Raw genomic sequence first — 24,339 nt, forward strand, 5'->3', positions numbered from 1 at the left:
TTTGGTATATTGGTGCTATAGTGCAACATCTAGTGGCCAAAAGTCGTGTTTTGCAACTTTAATTGAAAAATTCTTATCGGTAAAAAAAATAGTAATGAAGATAATCTTAAATTGAGGTCTTACTCTCAATTTTTTAACACATTTTTACATAAAACAGTATTATTATGAGTTCAGTGCAGTGAGGGGAACAACGTTTAAACACTCAGTTCAGAGCTGAGTTACTGGAATCAGTATCTGCAGAGAAAAAGTTGGATTCATACAATATGCAATAAAAAAAGAGACAAATATTGGTAAATATATTGATTTATTAAATATTAATCATTATATAAAAAGTTGAAGGTTTGACACAGGCATTTTATTTTTCGGTAGAAAAAAACAGCACTAAGAACAGTCAGAATGAGACACTTTCTTACATCATGTTGCAGCTTTTAAAGGAAGTTTACCCACATTACAAACAATATTTTCTCACCTTACACTTGCAGGTTTTTCTCTTTTCTTTCTATTTGAGTTTAAGATATGTTTTCTCTCACAGGCCTCAATGTGAAGAGTTTTCATTAGACTGACTTCAAATTGATGAATCAAAGTCTATGAAAACTGTTGAAAACTGGAAAGTCATGTTGAATTCTTCTTTCTTTTTTTCTGCTGTAATATATGAACTGACCCTTTAAAAAACAGGTAAGGCAATGAAGCAAACACATTTAATTACATGTAAAGAAACCTAAATATTTACAAATGGTGCCACGCTGAGCTGCGTCTTATGTGGAGTTAATCTGTGAGGAGGAACTGCTGCTGCCCGAGCTCTTAGTCTTCTGCCCCCTGGTGGCGCTTGATTGCCGCTGCACTCTCTGGCTGGAGGCCTCTCTGCTCTTCTCAGCGTGGCTCGCTCCAGCTTTACTTCGCACTGCCGACACAAACAAGAAAAAAGGAGAAAAAAAACACGTTAAAAAGATGAAGACGAATGTTAACCTATTATAATCGTTGCTTCACATGTTCCAAGCAACATGGTAAAAATGGAAAAAGGGTGATGCACGAGACGAGGAGAAGACAAAAATGAAGAGAAAAAATGCATTTCACACATAATAAAAAGGAGACAGCTCCTATTTCTTACCTTCCTTTAATGACAGATAATGGCGCTGCACATTAACACTGCACACATGACTATCACAAGAACCAGAAAGGGGCTCAGAAAAGTGATTTTTAGCAGCTATGAATGAACGGTGATGATTCTTTGACTCTGAAGCGATTTAAAGTGTGACTGTTACACAAAAGAAAAGAAAAAGTTTGATTTCAAAACTAATAAAACTCGCCTTTAATCGGTTCAGTACTCTCATTTATTTGCAGTAGTTTACGGTGACTAAAGTGAGATAATAAGTAATATGTAAGTGATGTCATTCTTCCTGTAGCAATGATTAGTTGATTGATTAGTCGACTGAGAGATAATCAAATAATCGTTTGAGTCATTTTTTAAGTGAAGCTTCAAATATTCTCTGGTTTCAGCTTCTTAATTGTTAAGATTTGCAGGTTTTTTTGACATATTTAACATTTTAATTTAATATCTTGAGATTTTCAGTTGGACAAAACAAGCAAATTAAAATTACAAACATGAACTGCTGCAGTAAACTCTGAAACAACCAATCTTTAATGGAGTATGAGCAGGAATATTTGGGAACTTTACTGTTCTACACAATTTCATTTTTGACACAAAAATCAATGTTCAATTCAATTAGTTGCCAGATTTACCTGTACTCATGTTTTCAGTTTTATATGACAAAGTGTTTTGAGCCGACATTATTGCAGAGCGACAGTGAGTCACATGTATCGAATCATTTCTGTTGTTACTTTAACTTTTTGAAATTTAAAGACTGCTCCTTCACACTTTTCTCTGCTTTATCTGCCAAATATTTCACTTGGTTTACCTACCAGTTATGTTTTATACTGCAGCAGACTGAAAACATGTCTATTCATCCTTTATACTCTATGTTAGTGTGCAGCGTACTGCAATAAGATCCTGAAAACAACACCTAAACAGTACATATTATATTATCAATGTCAAGGTCCTACTTTCCTAGCAGGTTATTAAATCTAACGTGTTTAAAAGTCCTGCTTTTATTGAAAACTGAGCTGTATAAGTTACATTTTGTGCATTCATACCTAAGAATTGTATGTTTTCTATTTTGTTTGCAAAGAATATTTTGCACAATAAACTGTTTCTGGAATTTTTGGAATCGATTCAGAATCATAGAAAATAATAAATGAATTTAAAAAAAAAAATCAATTGTGCAGTGAATACTAATAATCAAGGGCAAGCCTCCATCTTTCTATGCTTCTACACACATGCATGCACACACACAAACACACATGCATGCACACTCACAAACACACACACATGCATGCACACACACACACACACACACACACACACAAACACACACACACAGCTACCATTCTGCATAATCATGGCATAAGGAAAGCGTCGGTATAGTTTTGGCACAATCAGTACAAACACACACACACACACACACACACACACGCAAAACGTTTCTTATAAGAAAAAGGAAGCAAGCGGACAGATGGAGGTGTAGGACAAAGTGCACCGCGGGGGGGAAACCTTGAGAGTGAGGAGAGCTAGCGTCTTGGGGGCCGTAGACAACAATCTTAGTGTTGACCCTTGTAGCTCTGGGGCCAGACGCTGCGGGGGGAGCTGCAGGAAGCTTAGGGCTCTTTCCAGAGACCAAAGAGTCCTCTTCTTCAGGAAACAACAGGCACAGAAAAAAAAGCAGATTTCAAGGAAGCGGGGAGGGAGGTAGAAAAGAAATTAGAAAAAAGCACCACGGCATGCACAGACTGTATATGTGTGTTATATATATATATATATATATATATATATATATATATATATATATATATATATATCCTTGGTCTTCAGTTCACCTCCATTTAAGTAGAAAAACCTCTCTATGTGTAGGAGTGAAGAGGGAATTTAGATAGTGAGGAGGGATTAGGAGGTGCAGAGTGCAGTGCAGGAACCTCTACTACAGTATGTACAGTGCTTAAGTGGAGGAATGTGAATATTTCACGTTTGGAGAAAAAAGAAGAAGAGGGAGGTGAGAAGAGCACAGAAAGAATAATGAGAGCAAACTCAGTCAAAGAAACGTTTCAGACAGTCGTGGCCTTTTTCCACTCTTTGGTAACAAAAAAAAAAGCTGAAAGTTTGTGATGTGTAGACCTTGAGCTCTTTACAATTTTCCTTCAGTAGAAAAGAGACACACACACACACACAAGCACACATCTACTGGTGGTGTGGTATTTCAGCAACACTTCACCATAACTGCCTTTAATTAGCATTTATATTAACAGTTAATGGTTTATAACACACACTGTAATGTGGTTAAAAGCAAGTCTATTATGATAAACTAGTGATGGTCTAAGTATCTAACTGTGGTAAATAACCTGATGCTGGTATATAAACAGATAGAGAATATAGAGCTGAAACAATTTGTCGATAAATCACCAAAGAAATAACATATTATTAATTGCATTGTCTTTTTCTTTAAATCATAAGATGTCAAATTCCTCTGTTACAGTGAATTTTAGAAAACTGTGACAGACATTTTCACACTTTTCATATGTTCTATACAGAAAACAATTCACTGATTAATTAAGAATATGATCGGCAGATTAACAGGTCTAAATGAACTCTAAATGAATGATGATGTAGTAAATAAAGCTTGTAATAGTAAATTATGTCTTTATAGGGTCCTTATATCTTCTTATAACTACAGTACAGTGTGCTATTAAGTCTTTATTAAACTTAATAGAGTGTGTCTGCTTATAAAAGCTAAACAAGGACGACTTCTCAGATGGTTCTGTGTAACAAACCATCTGTTGCCACCATCATGGAGACATTGGGAGGTCACATTTTTCTGTTTTAAGTCATATATAAGGTGTGATTATCGGCTCAGATTCATTGACACCAGGTTGTGAATCACATTCTTGTTGTAAAATTGATTTAGAGTTAGTTTATCTTCTTTTAGAATCCATTGCATCTTTCATTAAACTTAATCATTTCATCTCATGTGCTATAAAGTTAAAATTAAATATGATGTAATTAAAGACTATTATTTGCTGACTTGGAGAACTTTGTGTACAGTTTGTAGTAACTTTTGCAGTTATGATAATTAGGTTTCTTCCGTAGAAAAAAAAGCTCTGTGTGTGTGTGTGTGTGAGGAAGTTATATCGTCATGTGTTGTACTGTAGACATTGATCATAACATAAATAATGTCATCTAGAGGGAAGAATAAAGAGAGTGCCGGTTTATAGTGATAATTATTAGATTTTTCTGCCACACATGCCACATATTTGGTACCAAATTGAAGAGGAAGTTGTTTTCTTTAAAATGAACACAACTTGTGATTGTCAATTTCTTTCTCTTTTCAAGATATAGCTGTTTGTTTGACTTGTCATTAATCATGTTGCCACTCTGTTTCCAGACACTAACCTCTGGGCTCTGTCGGTGCTGTGGTGCTACTGGTTGGGTGGGAGGCAGTTGAAGACTCCCCGATGCTGCTTTCAACGACCCTCTGACCAGCACACATCGCCTTCAGAGTCTGGAAGACGGCCTGAGGAGCCACGTTCATCTTCAACAGGTCCACTATGATCCTGGGAGGCAAATAAGACGAGAATGTTTGAAATCAGGGTTTCTGCTGGTTATCATTACATTTACTTGGATTTTTAAGTTTTTTTATATTTAATGGTGCAATAAAACATAATAAAAGACATGAAAACATAGGAAAAGACAGCCAGACAGTGTAGAACATTAAACAATGTAGTTACAGTTAAGGCGTGTGCTACCAATAGCAGTAATAGTAATAACAGTATAATAACAATCTTGACTTGAATCCTGTTTGTGCCTGTCTGGTGGATTTTACCAGTCTAGGTAGGTGCTATTATACTTTCTGGCACAATATAACATAATGACCAACTTCATTATTTCCTGGATTTTGTATTACCATAGTCCCTAAATGTATGATAAAATACAGGAAATGGGATTCAAACCCCCAGACCCCTTGTTTTGTGTGTCCCCCACTTCTCAAAGCAAAGTTACACCCTTGCATGTATGTTTGCACATTAAAGAAGGGGGGGGAAATAAAAGTTATAATCATCATCATCATCATCATCATCATCATCATGATAACACTCACTTGAAGACTTCCTGGTCCACAGTGATGCCTGCAGCCTGAGTCAGCTCAAACAGCTCACTCTCTTCAGCACTGAGCACCTTTTTCTTCTTGATGGCATATTTCTGCACATTACCAGAGACCACCAGGGCGGGGGAGTCCGGGGCGGTGGGCAGCGTCTGTTGGGGCTGCTGAGACATCACTGATGGGGAAGGATGGATGGAAAAAAGACGAATAAAGAGGAAGAAATGAATCAAACAAGCTCCAACAGTGAGCTACCCATCTTGAATGAAAACACAGGGTGGTTTATTTCGCTTCGTCTCCAAATATTAACCACAAACTGTAATACACACCAAACTACTGCTGAAAGAAAGTGTTCAAATACTTACCGACTGTTAAATTAGAGGTAGAAAGCGTGCAGAGCAGCTACAGATGATCACAACAGTCTCTATAGCTTTGTGCAGGTGAGGCGCGCTAAAGAATTACGTCATCGCCGTCAGACAAACCGCGCTGCCTTATGGGATATGTAGTCACCATAAAGCTAGCTTTTTGCCAAGTAGGTCTGCATGAAGTGGAAGTGGAAGAAAAACTGAGATCCTAAATTTTTAATGAAATGTAAATTATAAAAATATATCTGCGTGATTAAATGTATTTAAGTATTTATTGACACTTTATATTTAAAGGTTTTTAAAGGATGAACATTTAAAATGCATTTTTAAGGTTATCTTTTTGTTGCATTTTGTTTACTATCATGACATTCCTTCCTTCTTTCTGTAAAGACAGATAGATAGATAGATAGATAGATAGATAGATAGATAGATAGATAGATAGATAGATAGATAGATAGATAGATAGATAGATAGATAGATAGATAGATAGATAGAGCATACATGAAAATAAACATATGTTTATAAAAAATATAAATATGTATATTACAGATAAACAAATATATGGATGTGTAAATAGTAAAGTGCAGCAGTAGTAGCATATATTTCGTAAGTTGTGTGTGTGTGTGTGTGTGTGTGTGTGTGTGTGTGTGTGTGTGTGTGTGTGTGTGTGTGTGTGTGTGTGTGTGAGTGAGTGAGTGTGTGTGTGTTGGGAGGAGTTGTGTGTTACTTGTGTGTTTCAACAGACATTTAATCGCACTAGTTTGAATCATATAGCCCTGGGTTTAGGCTAACCCTGGATTAATATGTAGTGTGAAAAGCTCTTCACTCATGTCAAACTAATTTAATCTTTAAATCTAATAATCGCCAGTGAGGTCAAGACTTCAAGTCCAGAATCCAAACATAAGGATAAAGTGTGTCTGAAAGCAGCTGGCAGCATGATAAGGACGTTCATTGCAAAACGCTTCATCCATGAATTCATGCATCACATCGTGGCTCAAGTGAAAACAGAATTCCACCACAAGTCCGAAGCTGAAAGCAGCCAGACGATGCAGTCTCTCATTGCTGGCATCGACTCTTTGCTTCTGGCAGAGGATGGAGACAAAAAGAAAGAAAAAGGCAGGAATGAGCTTTGTGAATTTCCCAGAATTCTTTCTGGCACTAACCTTGTTGTGGTCACCAAAGAACTCCGCCACATAATCTACTGCTACATATATATATATATATGGGGCCGTAATGCCAGGGATCATCCTAAAAGCCATCAGGAGGAAAGCAGTCTGCTGCTTCTTGGCTCTGATCGACTGGTGGCAGAATACCCAGGCCGCCAGCCAATCTGACTGAACCAACACTGGCTTGACAAGAGACTGTGGCACAGAGTCCATTAGCAAAGGACAACACAGGGAAGAACATATGGCTACATAATTTGTTTTTAGCAGCTTCATCAAAAGAGCCATCGCAGGTGGACGGTTTCCCCACAGGGATGAACTGCACTTCGATACCGCCGGAGGTCATCATCCAGTATCTCTTCCAGAGGATATGAGCCAACGCCAAGAGAGAAGTTTTCACAATAACTGCAGAAAAGTCCGTGCTCAAAGGGTGCAGAGATTTTTGCTGGCCTTGATAAATTTAGAGAAACCAGCCAATGAAGAATATATTGCCTCCAGTTTCTGGGGAAAAGTGTCTTTTTTCCTTCAGGATGATCACAGTAAAAAGTTTCAGTCCTGCCTCAATTTGAGCTCTCAGGGTCGCCTCAGTGGTCAAGTGTTTCCTCGCAGCTAGAAGGTGAAGGTTACACCATGGAGTCCTGCTCCTGGGCCTCTCTGAGTTTGTGTGTTGTCACTGGTGGCGGGTTTACCCTAGTTCTCTGGTTTCCTTCCACTTTTCCTCAAACACATTCAACAACTGGACATTGTTGAATGATTTATTTATGAGAAAAAAACTCACAAATTTATGAGAGAAAAAAAGATACGGCTACTTTGTGTAAATAAAAGTATTTTTAAGCCTAAAAAACAGTGTCCCAGATTACAAAATCTACCAATTCTTTGACACAAGGAATATTAATATATGTTCCATCATCCTTTTCAGTACAATATCCCAAAACTGTCTTCTGATTTAACAAGGAAACATCTCAGGGATTTCATAATGATATTAAGAGTTGATATAATGTATTCGAATCATATGTAAATATGGTAAACAAGTCAGAATTGCAAAAAGTGTCCCACATTATCCTAATCCACCCTATACACACACGTTAATATATTAATATATCAATTATGTATATACACATACACATATATAAATATACATATAAACATATATTACATATCTATATACATGCATATACAGAAATATGAGATACAACTGAAATTATTACTTATAAGATAAGATGTTTTGTTTTGTTTGATTGTTTATGTACAAAGTTGGATAGGTAGAATTTTCTTTTATCTTTTCTTTTTTGTGACACTGCGCATGCGCTGTAGAGAAGGAAGTAATTGAAATCGCGATGTTCTTGCTAATGTGAGAAGCGACGCCTTTAAATTATGTAATAAAACGAGTATCGCATTTAGAAACTTATAATTATACCACGATAATTAAATTCAGCTTATTAAGTTAACAAAAAAGACGAAAAAGCGGTGTTGTTATTGTTTTGCTACTACGACGTTTAAAAAAAGCGAAATAGGAAGTGTGTGAGGGGGGATTTCTCTCTCTCTCTTGCGCCTGCGCAGTGACCTCGGCTCCGCTGTCGTCTGAGAATGGCCGCAGCAGGAATAAACAAGCAGGGAGCCGTAGCGACGATGGAGCCCTGCATCCGACACGGGAGAGGGGCCAGCGGAAACACGGTTAAGGTTGTTATAATATCTCTGAAAAAAACAAACAAACATCTAGCTTCTCCTCCTGGCGATGTGGCTTGTTTTTTAGTTTTTCACACACGCAAAAATGGACAGCTTTGGCTTCGCCTTCGTGGCTCTTGGTTTTCTGGGGGTGAAAGCTGCTGCGTTGGCGTCAGCTGGCAAACACAGGCATAAAAATCCGATGATAGTTATGTTGTAAAAAAAATAAGTAGATTATTATGCATGCTTATTTGTTTATCCTCTGTGCGAAATGTATGCATTAAAAACACGCACTGCTGGTGTTTTGCCTGCAGCAGCGCCTGATGGTTCACTGTCGCTAGTTCAGGCTGCAAGATGCCATTTAGCTTCACTGTCTGCAGCCTCATCGCTTTATATACATGATCATTTACTAAAGTCGCTGCGCACTTTGCATGCACTCCTCCAAAATACTGATAAACAGATATATTATTAGCCTAAAGGATCACAATGAGCAGCAGAAACTAAGCAGTGTTTACCATCTGAAATACTGACAGTCAAGGTCAGAATCACAATCTGTTTTTATCAGCATGCAGCATACAAAACAATGTGTCAAATAAAAGTAAAGTGGCAATTAATAATGACATTGCCAATGTAGTATTTAAATTAAATTAAACATTTAAAATCTATACACAGAATTGAATTATAATATTGACTGTGCAAAGCAAATATGGACAAAGAAATTAAATGTATGCAATGTGTGAAAGTGACAATAAACATGTGCAAGAAATAATTAAAATTATGCAACAGTGGAGGTTGAATGCAAGTCCAGTTTAATTATATATATAAAAAGTGACCAGTGCAGGGATTAAATTGGGGATGTGAGATGTAAAAGTCCAGTGTGATAACAGAACAGGTAAGAAGCTGGATCTCCATCTCTTTCCTGAGGGGAGAAGTTGTTGACAGAGTCTTGAGTCCAGGTTGGGAGGGGGTCGGAGATGATCTTGCTTGCACACTTCTGCCCCTGAAGGAGTGCAGCTGATTGATTTGGAGGAGGGGGTTTTACAGCTGATGATCTTCTCAGCTGAGCGGATGATGTGAAGCCTGTAAATGTCCCTTTTTTTTATGCTGCATTGTACCAAACAACGATGGATGATGTGAGGATGGACTCTGGATCAACACTGCCTGCCTCAGGGAGAATCTCTTCTGTTGGGCCTTCTTGATTGTACACTAAGGCTGGGTATCGGTACTAGAAACGTCTCCCGTCCAACGATACCTGCATTCAATCCTTTTTGCACCCAGAGCTCGAAAATATGACTATTTTTGTGGACTTACTCACAGCCAATCAACACAAGCGTTCTTCAATTGAATGCCATGTGTATCGAATGAAGTAGTCAGTTGGTGTCGGTATCACTTTAAGTGTATTTTAATTTATTTAAATGATACCCAGCCCTGTTACACAGCTTCGATGTCCCATTGAAGTTGCTTGGAGATAATGATACCAAGAAAGTTAAATGACTTCATAGTTGTGACTCAGGGAGAGGGAGAGGGGGGTGCGTGTGCTCTCCTGAAGTCTATTATGAACTCTGTTGTCTTGTTGGTGTTTAGCTCCAGGCTGTTACAGCGCCAGCAGGATGTTAGCCGTGCTACTTCCTGTCCCCCCTCTGCCCTAGATCAGACCACTGACCGTTGTGTCATCTGTGAGCTTGAGGAGCTTTTGCAGAGGAGCCTGTGGAGGTGCAGTCACTCGTGTACAGACAGTAGAGGAGGAGGAGGAGGAGGAGGAGGAGGGGGGAAGGCATGCAGCCCTGTGGTGTTTTAGGAGGGGGCTTTCCCAGTATCACCCTGCTCCCTGTCCGTCAGGAAGTTAGCGATCCACAGACAAAGAGGCTCAGGCACAGTCAGCTGGGAGAGCTTGATGTGGAGGAGCTCTGACACAATCGTGTTAAATGTAGAGCTGAAGTCAACCAACAGGATCCTGACGCAAGCTCGCCGGCTGCCCAGATGCTTGATGCCTGTGTCATCCACAGACCTGTTAGCCCAGTATGCACACTGCATGGGGTCCAGCTGGAGGTCAGCGATTTTATTTCAGGTGGGACAGGATGAGCCTCTCAAAAAAACCTTTCACTGCCACAGGGGTCAGAGTGACGAGCCTGCAGTCGCCGCACTCTGTAATCCTCTGCTTTTTGAGGACAGGGACTGTGGTGGAGGATTTTGAAACAGGCAGAGCTGCAGTGACTGGTTGAAAAAATGTGAAAGCTAAGGTGTTTGACCCGTTATAATAGCCGAGATATTAGTGAATTCCCTCACAGCAAACTGTACAAGTAAAGCTGATTATCTCACGCTGAGAGATATATACGATGACTCTCTGAGACTCTGCAGACCAGAAATTGTGAAATTGATGCAAGCTATTAAATAATCCTTCACTCTGACTCCACATTTCTCTCTCTACACACACACACACACACAGACAGAGAGAGAGAGGTTGTCCAGCAGCTCATCATGTTGTTGTACTTTCATTCACAGGTACTGGAGTGCGGCGTGTGCGAGGACGTCTTCTCTCTCCAAGGAGATAAAGTCCCGCGTCTTCTGCTCTGCGGTCACACGGTGTGCCATGACTGTCTTACCCGGTTGCCCCTACATGGACGAGCGGTCCGCTGCCCGTTCGACAGACAGGTCACTGAGCTGGGTGAGCGAGGAGGTTTCTGTCACTACAGTATAAGGCTGGGTTATATATCAATATTAATAATGATAAGTTACGTTTATATAGCGCCTTTCACAAACCCAAGGATGCTTTACAGAAAAAAAACACAATATAAGAACAAAATCAACAAAACAGGTCAAAAGAGAAGAGAAATGTTCATTGAAAAGAAACATTTTAAAGTCAGACTTAAATGTGGAAAAGAAAAAAGGCAGTCGAGGAGGGATTGAGGAAGAGAATTGCAGAGTTTGGGGGCCATGGCGGTGAAAGACCGGCCCCTCCTAAGGTGGATAGTTTGGCGTGTTGCAGGAGGTTGCGGTCGGAGGAACTGAGAGACAGAGAGGGAGAGATTAGGGAGTCAGGAGTTCACTGAGCTATACGGGAGCCAGGTTATGGAGAGATTTGAAGGTGAGGAGTAGAATCTTGAATTTTATCAGAGGCAAAACTGGTTGCCAGTCCAAATTATATATTATATCAATATTGTGATATGAGACTAGATATTGTAATATCGTGACATGGCATACAGTAAGTGTCTTTTCCTGGTTTTAAAGGTTTTAAAGGCGGCATTACAGTAAAATGGTGTAATTTTCTGAACTTACCAGATTGTTCTAGCTGTTCTATTATTAGTTTCCCCTCCACTTTGTAATCATATCTAAATGACTGATTGTAGTGGCCATTTGTCCAGAAAAAAACAAATTAAACTTTACACCAAAAACATAATGAAAAGGCCACTGATGCACCATGGAGGATGTGGTCAAACGCAGGCAAAAGAAGTTGAATGTCTATTCTAGTGTTGTGTTTTTGTTGGGATTTATTGCAAAAATAATAAAACAAACAAAAGAACAAAGAAAAACCATGGCTGCCATAGACCCGCCCAGGTGCATGCTGGTCCTCAAAGTGCCTAACTACTCAAATAACCTCAAGTGTCCGCAGTGTTAACCAATTAACAAAAAATAAAGCAAAATACTAACTTATGCAAACCTAAATATGCTAAACAAATAACTAACAAAAAATATGATCCAAAATCTAATCTGAATAAAGCAAAGACTAAAGTTAATATTTGTATGTTTTTGAATTTTTGGCATTTTCAGACGTCTTTTTTTATGAATTGGGTTATTTTTAACCCAATTCAGTCTAGTCCGATTTTGACAAGTTTTATAAAGTATAAATCAAACAAGCTATGTGGGTGACAGTGATGCAGCAGATATACAGGCATATGTCACCATGACGACGTTTATTTTTAGGCTCAAGGACTCCAGAGAACTACAGTCTGACATGTGTCTATCTATGATGAAGAGTTTACGTAGTGCATCTTTCACTCACTTGTCATCACCTCAGATCTCTCAGGTCAACTTAGCGAGGCACAAAAACTCTTAGAAAGAACATCCAGGGAACATTGTGTCTCTCTTTCTTTGGATTTATGGCAAAAGCAGGAAAGCAGAAATTGCAGCTCCTCATGAAAACATGAACAACCAAACCAAAGTTGATTTAAAGACACCTGCAGTAGATGATCCTGGCTTATTTAAATGTTAAAGCCACTTGAAGCAAAAGTGCTTTTCTGCTTCAGGAGCTGAAAGATTTATCATCATTAACTGAAGCATGAAACTGGATCAATTCTGCTCTGAATGAGAGAATTTCACTGTCGATCCTTACGAGGCAGAAGCTTAATGTGTTATTAATTTAACACTGGTTTAATGAGACCATGTTGGAAAGATATTGATTGTTCTTAAAGTCTTTTTTATTTCAACTCTTGTTTAGGAGACTCTGGAGTTTGGGGCCTAAAGAAGAACTTTGCTTTGCTTGAACTTTTGGAGCGACTCCAGAATGGAGCGTCCAACCAGTCAGGAATGTCGGAGGATGCCCTGAAAGGAATGGGAGAAGTAAGGCGACTGTCCTTATAAAAAAAAAAAGGATTTTATTATTCTCCCTCTCCCTGCACTCTTTACTCATACTTCCTTCTTTTCAACTAGTGTATAATTCGCTGCGATGAGGACGAGAGCCACACGGCCTCCGTGTACTGCACTGTGTGTGCCACCCACCTGTGTGCCGAGTGCTCCCAGCTCACCCACTCCACCCGCACGCTGGCCAAACACCGTCGGGTGCCGTTGGCCGACAAGCCTCACGAGAAGACGCTGTGCCCGCAGCACCAGGTCCACGCCATCGAGTTCGTCTGCCTGGAGGAGCCCTGTCAGTCCGGCCCTCTCATGTGTTGTGTGTGTAAGGAGTACGGCAAGCACCAGGGACATAAGGTAGCTCAAAAAAATAAGTTAGAAGTCACTCATATCTACGTAGAGAATAAAACAGATATGCTCATGTTTTCCCCAACTTCCTCTCTCAGCACGCAGTTCTTGAGACCGAAGCTAATCAGATCCGTGCATCCATTCTGGACATGGCTCACTGCATCCGCACCTTCACAGACGAAGTGTCAGAGTACTCGAGGAAGCTGGTGGGAATTGTGCAGCAAATCGAAGGAGGAGAGCAGATCGTGGAGGACGGAGTAGGCATGGCACACACTGAACATGTACGATTTAACATATTATAACACTTCTTCTCATCTAAAACACGAGCGATTGTGCTTTTTCCTTTTGGTTTTAACATCTTCTCTCTTCGTGCCCTCTCTCTTGGTCAAGGTTCCCGGCACGGCGGAGAGCGCTCGCTCCTGTGTCCGAGCTTACTTCGCTGACCTCCACGAGACGCTATGTCGGCAGGAGGAGATGGCGCTGAGCGTGGTGGACGCTCACGTCAGGGAGAGGCTGATCTGGCTGAGGCAGCAGCAGGAGGACATGACCATCCTGCTGTCTCAGGTCTCCACCGCATGTCTGCACTGTGAGAAGACGCTTCAACAGGTAAGCAGATGTGACAAACACTAGCTGTGTCCAAGATAGATACCACAGACTCATTTAAAGTATTATATATAAGTAAGGATTTGAGTATTTAATGTGTTCACCCTAGAAATATGACCCAAAAATGTGTTTTCTCCTCAGATTTTCTATTTTTAGAGCTGTGCACCCTGCTCTCTCTCTTTCTCTCTTTGTGATATACTCCCAAACAGAAGCATACACACCTGCACCAACTTGTTCTCTGCACACAAACCGGCCCCTCTGAGCTTTTACCCTGCAGTCACAATATGCCATCCACACTTGAGAGGCACGGTCGCACTATTTCTTCTTAAAAACATGAACACATAAAGATTGATTGTGCATCTACGTCGTTATTTTAAAGCGTTGACAGGCTGTAAAAATGAGGGACGTCATGGTGCATTCAGGTGCACCTTGTAAACTCAGAAATCTACATCGCTTTGTGCTGCAAAGCATATTAAACTTTGTGATGCTTTCAAGTGTACCTCTTAAACTTGTAAACTAAAAGGTTGTTTAACCCTTTCACACATAGCAGGCACTACAGTGGATAGCTATTCAAAAGCTGTTTTCTTATGTATGCATGGATGGAGTTTGATGGCGTATTTGCACTTCAGCCACCACAGTGGACATTAGTACATCATCTCATATACTACCACTCCATCTGCAGTAACTTCTGTGGTTTTAAATCAATTTATGTTATTATAATGTAATGTAATTTGATGAAAATTAGATTTTTTTCATGCCTAAAGAGAAATAACAACAGTTGGGAATAAAATCCTGACTGAGGTTATCATAATTCATGCATGAAAGGGTTAAAAAAAATGTATTGTTCCCGTTAAAAGGGAGTTTTTTCTTGCCACTGTTGTGTTTGGTCTCTCTAATTTAAATTTAAAGGGTACGGTCTAAACCTGCTCTATGTGAAAAGTGCCTTAAGATTACTTTTTTGTGATTTGGTGCCATATAAATAAAGATTGGAGCCAATCCTGGTCCAATAGTCAACTTAAACAAGTGTGTTCAAATACTGAGAATAGACTTTACAGTGAAGTAGAAGACATCTTTTACCCAGCAGTTAAACTTTAGAGATAAAATATTTGCATTTAAATAGATTCTGTATTTTTAACGAGGTAAATGTTGTTGGTGTAGTTAAGAATTTCTGACTAGGTCTTTTTTTAATGGAAAAACCATTCATAGCAGAGTAAAGTCTTAAACATGTCTAGTGGGGATATTTATTGGTTTATTTGCACATTCTTGAAATAAAAGTCAGAGAAAAATAGTAAAATAAAAATAAAACACGTGCTGGTGAGGTAGAAACCCACTGCGACTCACCTATAAGAGATAATACACAGTAACAATGCAAAGTGAAATAAATGAGAACATCAAAAAATTAAAAGTTAAATACAAAACAAAAGAAAAAATTCATAAATAAATTCACATAACATTCCAAAATCTGGATTATGAGTTTTTTGTCATCATACTATAACTGGGCTCCACTGTATCTTATTGAAAACTGTCCTGTAGATGTTATGGTATGTTATAACTGTGGTTTAACTGTGTTTTTTCTGTTGCAGGATGACTGCAGAGTCGTGTTGGCAAAGCAGGAGATCAACTGTTTGCTGGAGACGCTTCAGAAGCAGCAGCACCAGTTCACAGAGCTGGCGGATCACATTCAGCTGGATGCCGGCATCCCCGTCACCTTCACTAAGGTACACGCCGACCCTCTTATAATCACACCCCAGAGATTTACATTCATTTGTTCCATGACGTAAAACAATCCTGTTGAAAATGTGTCTCTCAGGATAATCGCGTGCACATCGGTCCAAAGATGGAGATCCGAGTCGTGACTCTCGGGCTCGACGGAGCTGGAAAAACAACCATCCTCTTTAAGCTGAAGCAAGATGAGTTCATGCAGCCGATCCCAACTATCGGTACGTTAACTTATCGCTGACGGAATGAGATTTTCACCCACAAGAAAACAAATATATTCAGTATGAATCTGACTTTCAAACTATTATTTTTCTTCTATTTTTCAAGGTTTCAACGTGGAGACGGTTGAATATAAGAACTTGAAATTCACTATCTGGGACGTGGGCGGAAAACATAAGCTCAGACCTCTCTGGAAACACTATTATCTGAACACTCAAGGTGAAAGTCTGAGATTTGCATGTATTGTTTTATATTGTCTAGACTTTATATTTGAAACACTGTGCAGCATTTTAGCATAGAAAAAGATTCCTGCTGACTTGTGATGTTTTGTTGGGCTTGAAAAGTCTGTTTTATAAAAGAGCAGAAGACAAAACACATTGTTATCTTGATCTTGCTGGTGAGATAAGTTGCATGTAGTCTAGTATGAGTGTGTCTTCCCCCTGCATGAGAAAGAATTACTGAGCTTACAAAGCACAAAAATCTAACAGCATCTGTATTCAGCTGGAAAAATGTGCTTTTAATAACTGCAGCAATATGAAAGTGCATTGTCAGATATTAACCTCCAAAACTTTACTGACTTTGACACATTAACACATTTCAGTGAGTGATACCTTCATTATAGACCCGCTGTAACTTAGTGAGAACAGCTTGTGTTGCTTTGAGCTTTCAAATTTCAGTCTGGACCAAAGTGGTGGTTTTTAATACCTGACATTATCATCCATTATAAGCCACACTGCTATTATGACTAAATCTGACCCTCTGCTCTCTGCCTGTGCTCGTGCAGCGGTGGTGTTTGTGATTGACAGCTGCCACAGGGACCGACTGATGGAGGCGCACAGCGAGCTGGCAAAACTACTGACGGAGAAGGAGCTGAGAGACGCCTTGTTGCTCATCTTTGCAAACAAACAGGTACTGAAGTAATATCGTATAACTGCCATGATTCATACTCGAATAATATTTTTTGTCATTTTTTTTAAGCAGATAGGTTTCTTGTAAAACATAAACAGACGAGCATTAATCTGTAAGTGTTTTCCCTTCCCTGTGCAGGACGTTCCCGGTGTCGTGTCCGTGGAGGAGATGACGGAGCTGCTGAGTCTACACAAGCTGTGCTGCGGGAGGAGTTGGCACATTCAGGGCTGCGATGCCCGCAGCGGCATGGGCCTCCACGAGGGGCTGGACTGGCTCTCCAGACAGCTGGTGGCAGCCGGCGTCCTGGACGTAGCCTAAAACGTCTCCACCACCTTCCTCCTTCTCTTCCTCCTCCTGTTGCTGCTACACCGTCGCTATTCTGGTTCACACTGACTCTCTCTCCTCCCTTCTCTCTCTAGTGGCTGACCCCTCTCCTCTGTTCATCTGCTCTTGACACGACTTCCAAACGTCAACGTTCAGCCGACCTTCCTCTTCCTCCTCCTCCTCATCTTTCCTTCTTTTTGTGCACCATAGTTGGCGAAGCGAAGAAACAAAGGTGTAAATACTTTCTCTCTCTCTCTCTAGCTGCACTCGAGTGGGAAACTAAAATATAAAACACCCTTCCTGCTTTTTTTGTGTCTTTTAAGGCAGCAAAACAGTCTAACACACGGCTTACTTTAGCGTCTCTTTGTTTTTAACTCTCACAGGAGACTAGCGCTTTATCTGACACCTTTTGTAGCTAGTTGATTTAGCTCCAATTAAGTTAAAAAACAAATCTCTTTGTGCTCTTTCTTTCTATCTCTCACGTTACTCATCATAACCACCGCCTCCTCCACCATGTGTGTCCGTAATCTTAACTGAATGCGAGGTAGTCTGTATTGTAATAATAATAATAGCATCATTTAACGCACCCTCTGTTGATTCAGTAGGCTCACATATAACTTATAATTTCCTCTTTTTTGTTGTTTTTTTAATTTAAAGCTCAGTATATTTACAGGTGAAGTGAGATGATAAGGTTATAAAAAGGAAGGCTAGAGGCTCAGTTTCAGATCAATTTGCCTTGACATCTAATATAATATAAAAGCAATAGACCAAGCCAACTCCTCCCGCAGCACAGCTTGTGTAGACTCAGTCTTTAAAAAAAACAAAAAAAATGATGTGTGTGTTTTTATTTTTTATGTTTAACAACTTATTTAATGCCACAGCTGGTCTTGAAATGGCGCACTGGTGTAAAAGTTTTTTTTTAATGTAGTATGTTTTTTTTCTGTTACAGAACAAACAAACAAAAAAAAGAAGTGTTTACTGAATTTATTTATGAGCGGGAACGTGGACGTTACCTTTGATACGAGGCTGTCGTGACTAACTTTTTTTTTTTTTTAAATGGAAATGCACCGATTCTGCCTCCGTTTTTTTGTTTAGTGTTTTTTTTTTGGGTGGAGTGTTTCGCACGCAGAAATTTCGTCAAACGCCCTCGTCTGCTGCTGCTGCCTCACTACCAGGTTTCATTTGGAAAGCAAATGAACTGATCTGCTGTTTCTTAGTAGTATTATTATTATTAACCTCACTGCAACAAAAAAAGGAAGAAGGAAAAAAAACCTTGTAAAAAAAAATCACAAAGTCCTGTTTATCTTGTCTGGAGTGCTCATGAGTTGGTGCAAACCTTTCTGTTATATCCACAAGCCTTCAGTTAAAAAATAACCGTAATGTGAAAACCTTAGTGAAACATTAAAAACCTAAACACCGACACTCGTCTTGTTATATCAAGGAACCATCGTTTTTGAGTTTGATTTAATCTTTATTCATTGCTATGTAATGTTTACAACTTGTATCTATGTATAAAAACTATAAAATACAAATTAAAAAAACTAAAAGAAAAGAAAATGCACGTGTGAAAAAAAAAAAAAGCCTTTCTGTGTAGTTTGAGAACATTTCCATCTGTTTTTTGAAAACGTAGAAGCACAAAACGCTCCTCGAAACCTTTGTTACCAGTGGACTTGATAATGGCTTTTTGTAAATTATTCATAATGTGATGCTGTAAAATAAACTAATTGACCTTATTTGTCTCATTTTTCCTTCAACAAATCATTCTTAAAAAATCAATTACACTGACATCTTTCTTTAATAGTTTCTGGTAAAAAAAAAAATCAATCAAGGCTGTACAAGGACATGATAAAAGACATAAAAAGATCACTTTATGGTGATGTTGATGATGCTGATGTCTTCGTACGGTTTGTCGGTCTTGGGGTTGACTTTGACGTTGGAGATCCTCTGGACCACCTCCATGCCTTTAGCACACCTTCCAAATACAGTGTGCTTGTTGTCGAGCCAAGGCTGGAGGGAAGAAACAGCACAGGAATGATTAAACCCACAAGTAAAGAGAAGTTTAAAGCATAAGTAATGTATTTTTTTGTTGGCATTGAGACATAACAGGCCCATTAAATACAGACCTGCTGAGATGTGTGATGTGAAACAAGCTGTTTTTCCTGTTTCACCAGATTTGCAACATTCAAGCTACGACTTGCATCATACACAGCTTCCCTTTGTTATTTTGTTACATTTAAAAACAGAAACTATACGCATGAACCATGAGTGAGCATTTAAGAGGACTGGGGGAATTGCAAATGAGTTTACAAATTATGACAATCATCTGTGAAACAAGTTGGTGGTGACACTACTGGAGAAGTGAGTGTCAGCCGCTGGTGCTTGAGAGGGAGGATTGAGTTAAAAATTAAGAAGGAAGTGCTCTCAGATCTCTAACAGGCTACACTAGTGATAGGTTTTAAAACTTATTTTGCATTTTAAAGGATGTAATTGGTTTCCATGTGTATATTTCATAATCAATTTAGTCCAAAAATCTGCAACCCAATTAGTATACTGCTGTTAAAAATGACAAAATGTTAGTTTGTTAGTTTTTAAAAAAACCTTAATGTTTAAGACTTCAGTTGTAATCAACTTCAATTTGGACTTTTCACTGTGTTTCATGGTTTATTTAAAAGCTTTTGGGGGCATAATTATGTGACTAATATATTATATAAAGTGTTAATAAATCAGAACAGGTGGGTGGTCTATTCAATTTCTGTGCATTTAAAACTGCATGAACTATTTTTCTGGCCACATGGGGGCAGAAACGAGCTGTAAACTCAACACTGACGTCATCTTTTCAGTTCATATATTGCAGTGTCAGCAAACAACAGCTTATGTATCACATTATGATTCATTTAGAGTCTTGTTTCTGTCCACCTGATGAATTTAAGTCTAATATTCACTCTTTTTAGCTCTATTTCTTGTTCTCTACCAACTCCTGAGGGAAATATCTAACTCTAGCTGCTAAATGCTCTACTATGTTCACCAGATAGATACTTTATTTGTCTGCGTACTGTTTGGCTTTGGAGAGGTAGCATACAGTCAGTTAATCACGTTAACGTTTTAGGTGAAAACAGCAGCCTGTTGTGGCTGTAAATGACACTATGAGATCAGTGAGTGCACCAAACTCCTAAATAAAAATACTGATTACTGCAGCTTTAACTTTGTGCTGCTGTTGTAGCCTTTACATGATTAGCTTCAGACTGCAGCAATGTTACAGATGTCAGCAGGTTTTCTTATTTAAACATGAGAGCAGCTTGTAAAATTACCAGCAAATTAATAAAGTGTCTGAAATGAAAACCTGATTAAACAACTTACAGTGGGAACAACAGTCATAAAGAACTGCGAGCCGTTGGTGCCGGGGCCGCCGTTCGCCATACTGAGCGTGTACGGACGATCGTGTCTCAGCGTGGCGTGAAACTCGTCCTCAAACTCTCCTCCCCAGATGCTCTCGCCTCCCATGCCCGTACCGGTAGGGTCTCCGGTCTGAATCATAAAACCCTGAACACAAAGGACACAAAGGTTAAAACAGATATCCAATTACTTACTGTCTGAATGTACTAAAAAAAAATCATATCATCAGTATATTATACTCATTTTAAATTCATAAAAAATAAAAAATAATACCTTAATGACTCTGTGGAATATGTGGCTGTTGTAGTATCCGTTCCTGCTGTGAACGCAGAAGTTCTCCACCGTTTTTGGGCATCTAAAAACAAAAAGAGAGAAAAAGAGTTAGGTCAATAAGTTGGAAAGTTTAAACTGTGCTTCTGATCAAAGCCGAGGTGTACGTGTTTGGAAACTTACTCTACAGGGAAGAGCTTGATGTGGATGTCTCCCATAGTGGTGTGGATGATGGCGCTGTCAGACACTCTCTTGGGGCCCTCAGCCTGCGTGGCGGCCATCACCTCCTCCTTCGAAGGCTTCTCGTTAAAGATATCTCTGTCCGAGTCTGCGTTCTTCGTATCCTCCGGTTCCCGCTTGGAGAACTACGGTGAGAAAAAAAAAGGATTAATACAGAAAATAGAAGAAAAGTAGAAACGTCATCTCGGACCGAACGTCAGCTCGTCTCACCATGTAGAAGCGGTTCTTCTTGAAGGCGGTGCAGAATATGGTGGGGTCCGCCTCCTGGTTCTGTAAGGCGGGGTTGTCAGACGCTTTCATCTCTACGGTGGGGGCCACCTGCATGGCCTTCGCGATCCCCTGGAAGAGACCCAGCTGCACCACACGGATGTTCTCCAGCTTCCCGAGGATCCGCACACATCTGGGAAAGAAGAGACAGAAAAAATGTAACTCTGGGACTTTCAGTGCTACGCTGAAGAATACAACAGCTCAAATGTAATGTGTCCAACAATTTCAACATTTACACCCACTTCACACAGCGACTACCAACTATGCAGAGCAGGGTTTGGCCTTCTCTTTTTTGTTTGTTATACAAATATTTCTGTCATCTTTTGTGTGAAATACTGAGTGCAAGACTCTGAATTCCAGGAGAGACTGTCTGAAAATATGTTATGAGTTTTTATCCACATATTTTAAACAGCTATTGCATCTTGCTCTTTTCTACAACAGCCAGCTTTTCATCCTACCTTCAACTGTGTCCGTTTGAAATGACTATAAACTATTTTTCTTTCATTTTTTAATATAACCTGCCCCTGAATTGCTGACTCATCCCCTAATAGCAGTATCAGCCCTGTATCTGGTAAAAACCCTGAAGCACACAGCCTTTCTACACATTCACATACCTGTTGGTCTCCACATTGATGACTTTGATTCCCAGCATGGTCCCATACAGGACAAAATGTCCGGTCTCGTCAAAGATGATGTTAGTCAAACGGATGCCGTCCACCTTCTCCAGTTCTCTCTCCACGGCCATCCGCCTCCCAAACTCCATGTCGGGCAGCTGCTGCCTCATCTGCTGCAGCTCTGTGAACATCTGGAACATGAAGCCGGTGTGATGAGCAGGTGAATTAACTACATCAGTAAAGATCCAGACCGCAGTATGTGTGAGAACTTACTGTTAATGATTCATCAAACACCCTCATCAGTTTTCCTGTTAAGAAGCGGAAGATCCTGACTTTCCTGTCGGTGGCGATGGTCGCCATTTTCTTCCCGTCAGATGAAAACGTCAGACTGGTGGGATAAGTTTTGTGTTTCGCAAATTCATACAAGTCTGTGTCTGTTTTATATTCCCATTGCACCTGTCTGGGGAACTTGAATTCACTCGGGAGGCCGGTCCAGTATTCAAGCATTCCCGCTTTGTCGGCCGAGACGATGACTCTGAATTTGGGATTAAGGCGGATTTGGGACAGCGGCGAGGAGTGCATCTTGTCGAAGACGTGGAAGGGCTCGTTGCTCCCTCGCCCGTCATAAACGAAGATCTTGCCTGTAGATTTTTCTGAGCAGGCCACAGTGGAGATGGCATCGCCGGGGTTGTAGATCCACTCGCTCTGACCTGGATGAAAGCTACGCAGAGAAGAAAGAAAACACAAAATCATGTTAGAGTATGAAAGATTTGTCGCTGCAAATCTGTTCCAACGTTTCTATTAATTTTAACTACAACTCTATAATTTAGACTCACCCCAACTTCAGCATGTTGATCATGTCAAAGTTGACAACATCAAATACTTTCATGGCCTGATCGTCCCCAACAGAACAGAGAAGGGCTCCTTCAGCGCTCACTGCAATGCTTTCTATCACACCTGCAGAAAATACAAAAACAATGTCAATACTAAGTCAGTGTACCATGTAATATAAATAATTCTATATATTAATAAGTGATCTAAGAGATCAATTTGATACATACTCAGGTGACATCGAAAGTGTTTGACAAACTCTATTCCCTGATCCTCCTTCTTCTTCCAAAACTTGACATGTCCATCCTGACTGGCCGTGATAATGAAGTCCGTCCTGAAAAGAGAAATAATTACTTTCATTAGAAACAAAGCCCGAAGGTAAAAGAAGAATGAACATTAAAGCTGTTTTTCCTGCTGTAATCATTCCTCCTGTTCATACTGACCATTAGAAGATTAGAAGATGTATTTCAAAGTTTATCTGAAGCTAACAGACATCATCAAATGTCTTGTTTTGCTCAACCAACAGTTCACAACCTAAAGATATTTAGTTTATTGTCATAGAAGACTAAAGAAACCAGAAAATATTAACATTTTGAGTAGATGTGGACATTTTCTCCAAAAAAACAAACGTTATATTCACACTAGAAAAGTACCTTTAATAGGACAGGTTCACAGTTTTTTCCATTGGGTCTTAAATCAACAAACAGGTGTCCATATGAACAGTGTAGGAGGTTTTCCACAGTGTGTCCACACAGTCATTTAAAAGTAGATGTGAAGCTTATAATAGGCTTCAGCAGTCTGAGTTAGTCATATCAAGTGGATATCTGACACATTTACAGTCTTTTAGCATCAAATTCCCTGTTAGTGTTTCCCTGTTGAGCTGTGGTGGAAGTATAGTAACAAAAAGAGGGACTTTGGCACTAAAAACACTAACATTAAAATATATCAACTGGATTTGACTCATTTGGACGGCTGAAGTTCCGTATAAACATTTTAATACATTGTAAGTGCATAATGGAATGATCTTCTAATGGTCAGTATGAACAGGATATTAATTTGGGCACCAAATTGTTGTTTTAAGACAGATTTTTAAACATTATGGTCCCATCATGACCCCTTCAGCTGTCCAGCAGAGAGTTAACATCATACTTTGTTATCACTTCACTTACTTGGAACAAACTAGCTGTGTAATAACATCTCTGTGCATGTAGCTCCGTTCATACATAGCAGCTGATGGGAGGTTGTCCAGGTAAACACGTTCAAACTCCAAAACTAAAGAAGCATAACAAAAGGGGAAAGTTTCTGGTTAGCATTAGTTAGCATTGTTTTAGCCGGAAGAGTCATACATTAATGAATATATGGCTAATGGACATCAAACAACAACCTTTCCTTTTCTTGGTCGTTGTAGCCTCGCTTGGCATAGGTCCGACCCATTCTTCCTCTTCTTCTTGGCTTCCATCTGCAGGCTGCTCATCTTCAGCTTTTCGCTTCAGCTCCACATTGTTTTCAGCCGCCGCCATTTTTTTCTTGTCCGTCTTGGTCTTCGGTATTTCCGGTCAGCGCCTGGAAATGAGCTTTTCTTTCCCCCCTTTTTTTGGTTATCAGAAACAATATAAACCCAACTCCTTTATTGTTCGTA

At 39.7% G+C, this 24,339-nt stretch overlaps 3 protein-coding genes across 4 annotated transcripts; 1 reads left to right on the forward strand and 2 right to left on the reverse strand.

Annotated features, from left to right (window-relative positions):
• Positions 1-287: 287 nt before the first annotated feature.
• mzt2b (mitotic spindle organizing protein 2B) lies at positions 288-5,658 on the reverse strand. The gene is made up of 4 exons (XM_062434902.1): positions 5,567-5,658; positions 5,202-5,379; positions 4,499-4,659; positions 288-901 (listed from the first exon to the last, which is right to left on the reverse strand). Exons 2-4 carry the CDS (start codon positions 5,375-5,377, stop codon positions 756-758), a joined length of 483 nt encoding a protein of 160 aa, XP_062290886.1. The 5' UTR covers positions 5,378-5,379; positions 5,567-5,658; the 3' UTR covers positions 288-755.
• A 2,624-nt stretch (positions 5,659-8,282) lies between these two features.
• On the forward strand, positions 8,283-17,094 carry trim23 (tripartite motif containing 23). Of its 2 annotated transcripts, XM_062434097.1 has the most exons (11): positions 8,283-8,409; positions 10,897-11,059; positions 12,830-12,951; positions 13,042-13,320; positions 13,410-13,592; positions 13,702-13,917; positions 15,498-15,632; positions 15,725-15,854; positions 15,961-16,071; positions 16,637-16,761; positions 16,900-17,094. In XM_062434097.1, exons 1-11 carry the CDS (start codon positions 8,317-8,319, stop codon positions 17,077-17,079), a joined length of 1,737 nt encoding a protein of 578 aa, XP_062290081.1. In that variant the 5' UTR covers positions 8,283-8,316; the 3' UTR covers positions 17,080-17,094. The 2 variants fall into 2 exon arrangements, with proteins under 2 accessions (XP_062290081.1, XP_062290082.1); XM_062434098.1 differs by lacking the exons at positions 8,283-8,409; positions 10,897-11,059; positions 12,830-12,951 and having other exon boundaries at positions 13,058-13,165; positions 13,237-13,320.
• A 1,831-nt stretch (positions 17,095-18,925) lies between these two features.
• On the reverse strand, positions 18,926-24,220 carry ppwd1 (peptidylprolyl isomerase domain and WD repeat containing 1). The gene is made up of 11 exons (XM_062434096.1): positions 24,085-24,220; positions 23,870-23,972; positions 22,931-23,034; positions 22,706-22,826; positions 22,143-22,590; positions 21,870-22,060; positions 21,199-21,388; positions 20,932-21,113; positions 20,752-20,833; positions 20,443-20,625; positions 18,926-19,092 (listed from the first exon to the last, which is right to left on the reverse strand). The coding sequence occupies exons 1-11, from the start codon at positions 24,218-24,220 to the stop codon at positions 18,949-18,951; spliced, it is 1,884 nt and encodes a 627-aa protein (XP_062290080.1). The 3' UTR covers positions 18,926-18,948.
• Positions 24,221-24,339: the final 119 nt, after the last annotated feature.

Source organism: Scomber scombrus, chromosome 15 (assembly GCF_963691925.1).
Source record: "Scomber scombrus chromosome 15, fScoSco1.1, whole genome shotgun sequence".
Lineage (NCBI taxonomy): Eukaryota > Metazoa > Chordata > Actinopteri > Scombriformes > Scombridae > Scomber > Scomber scombrus.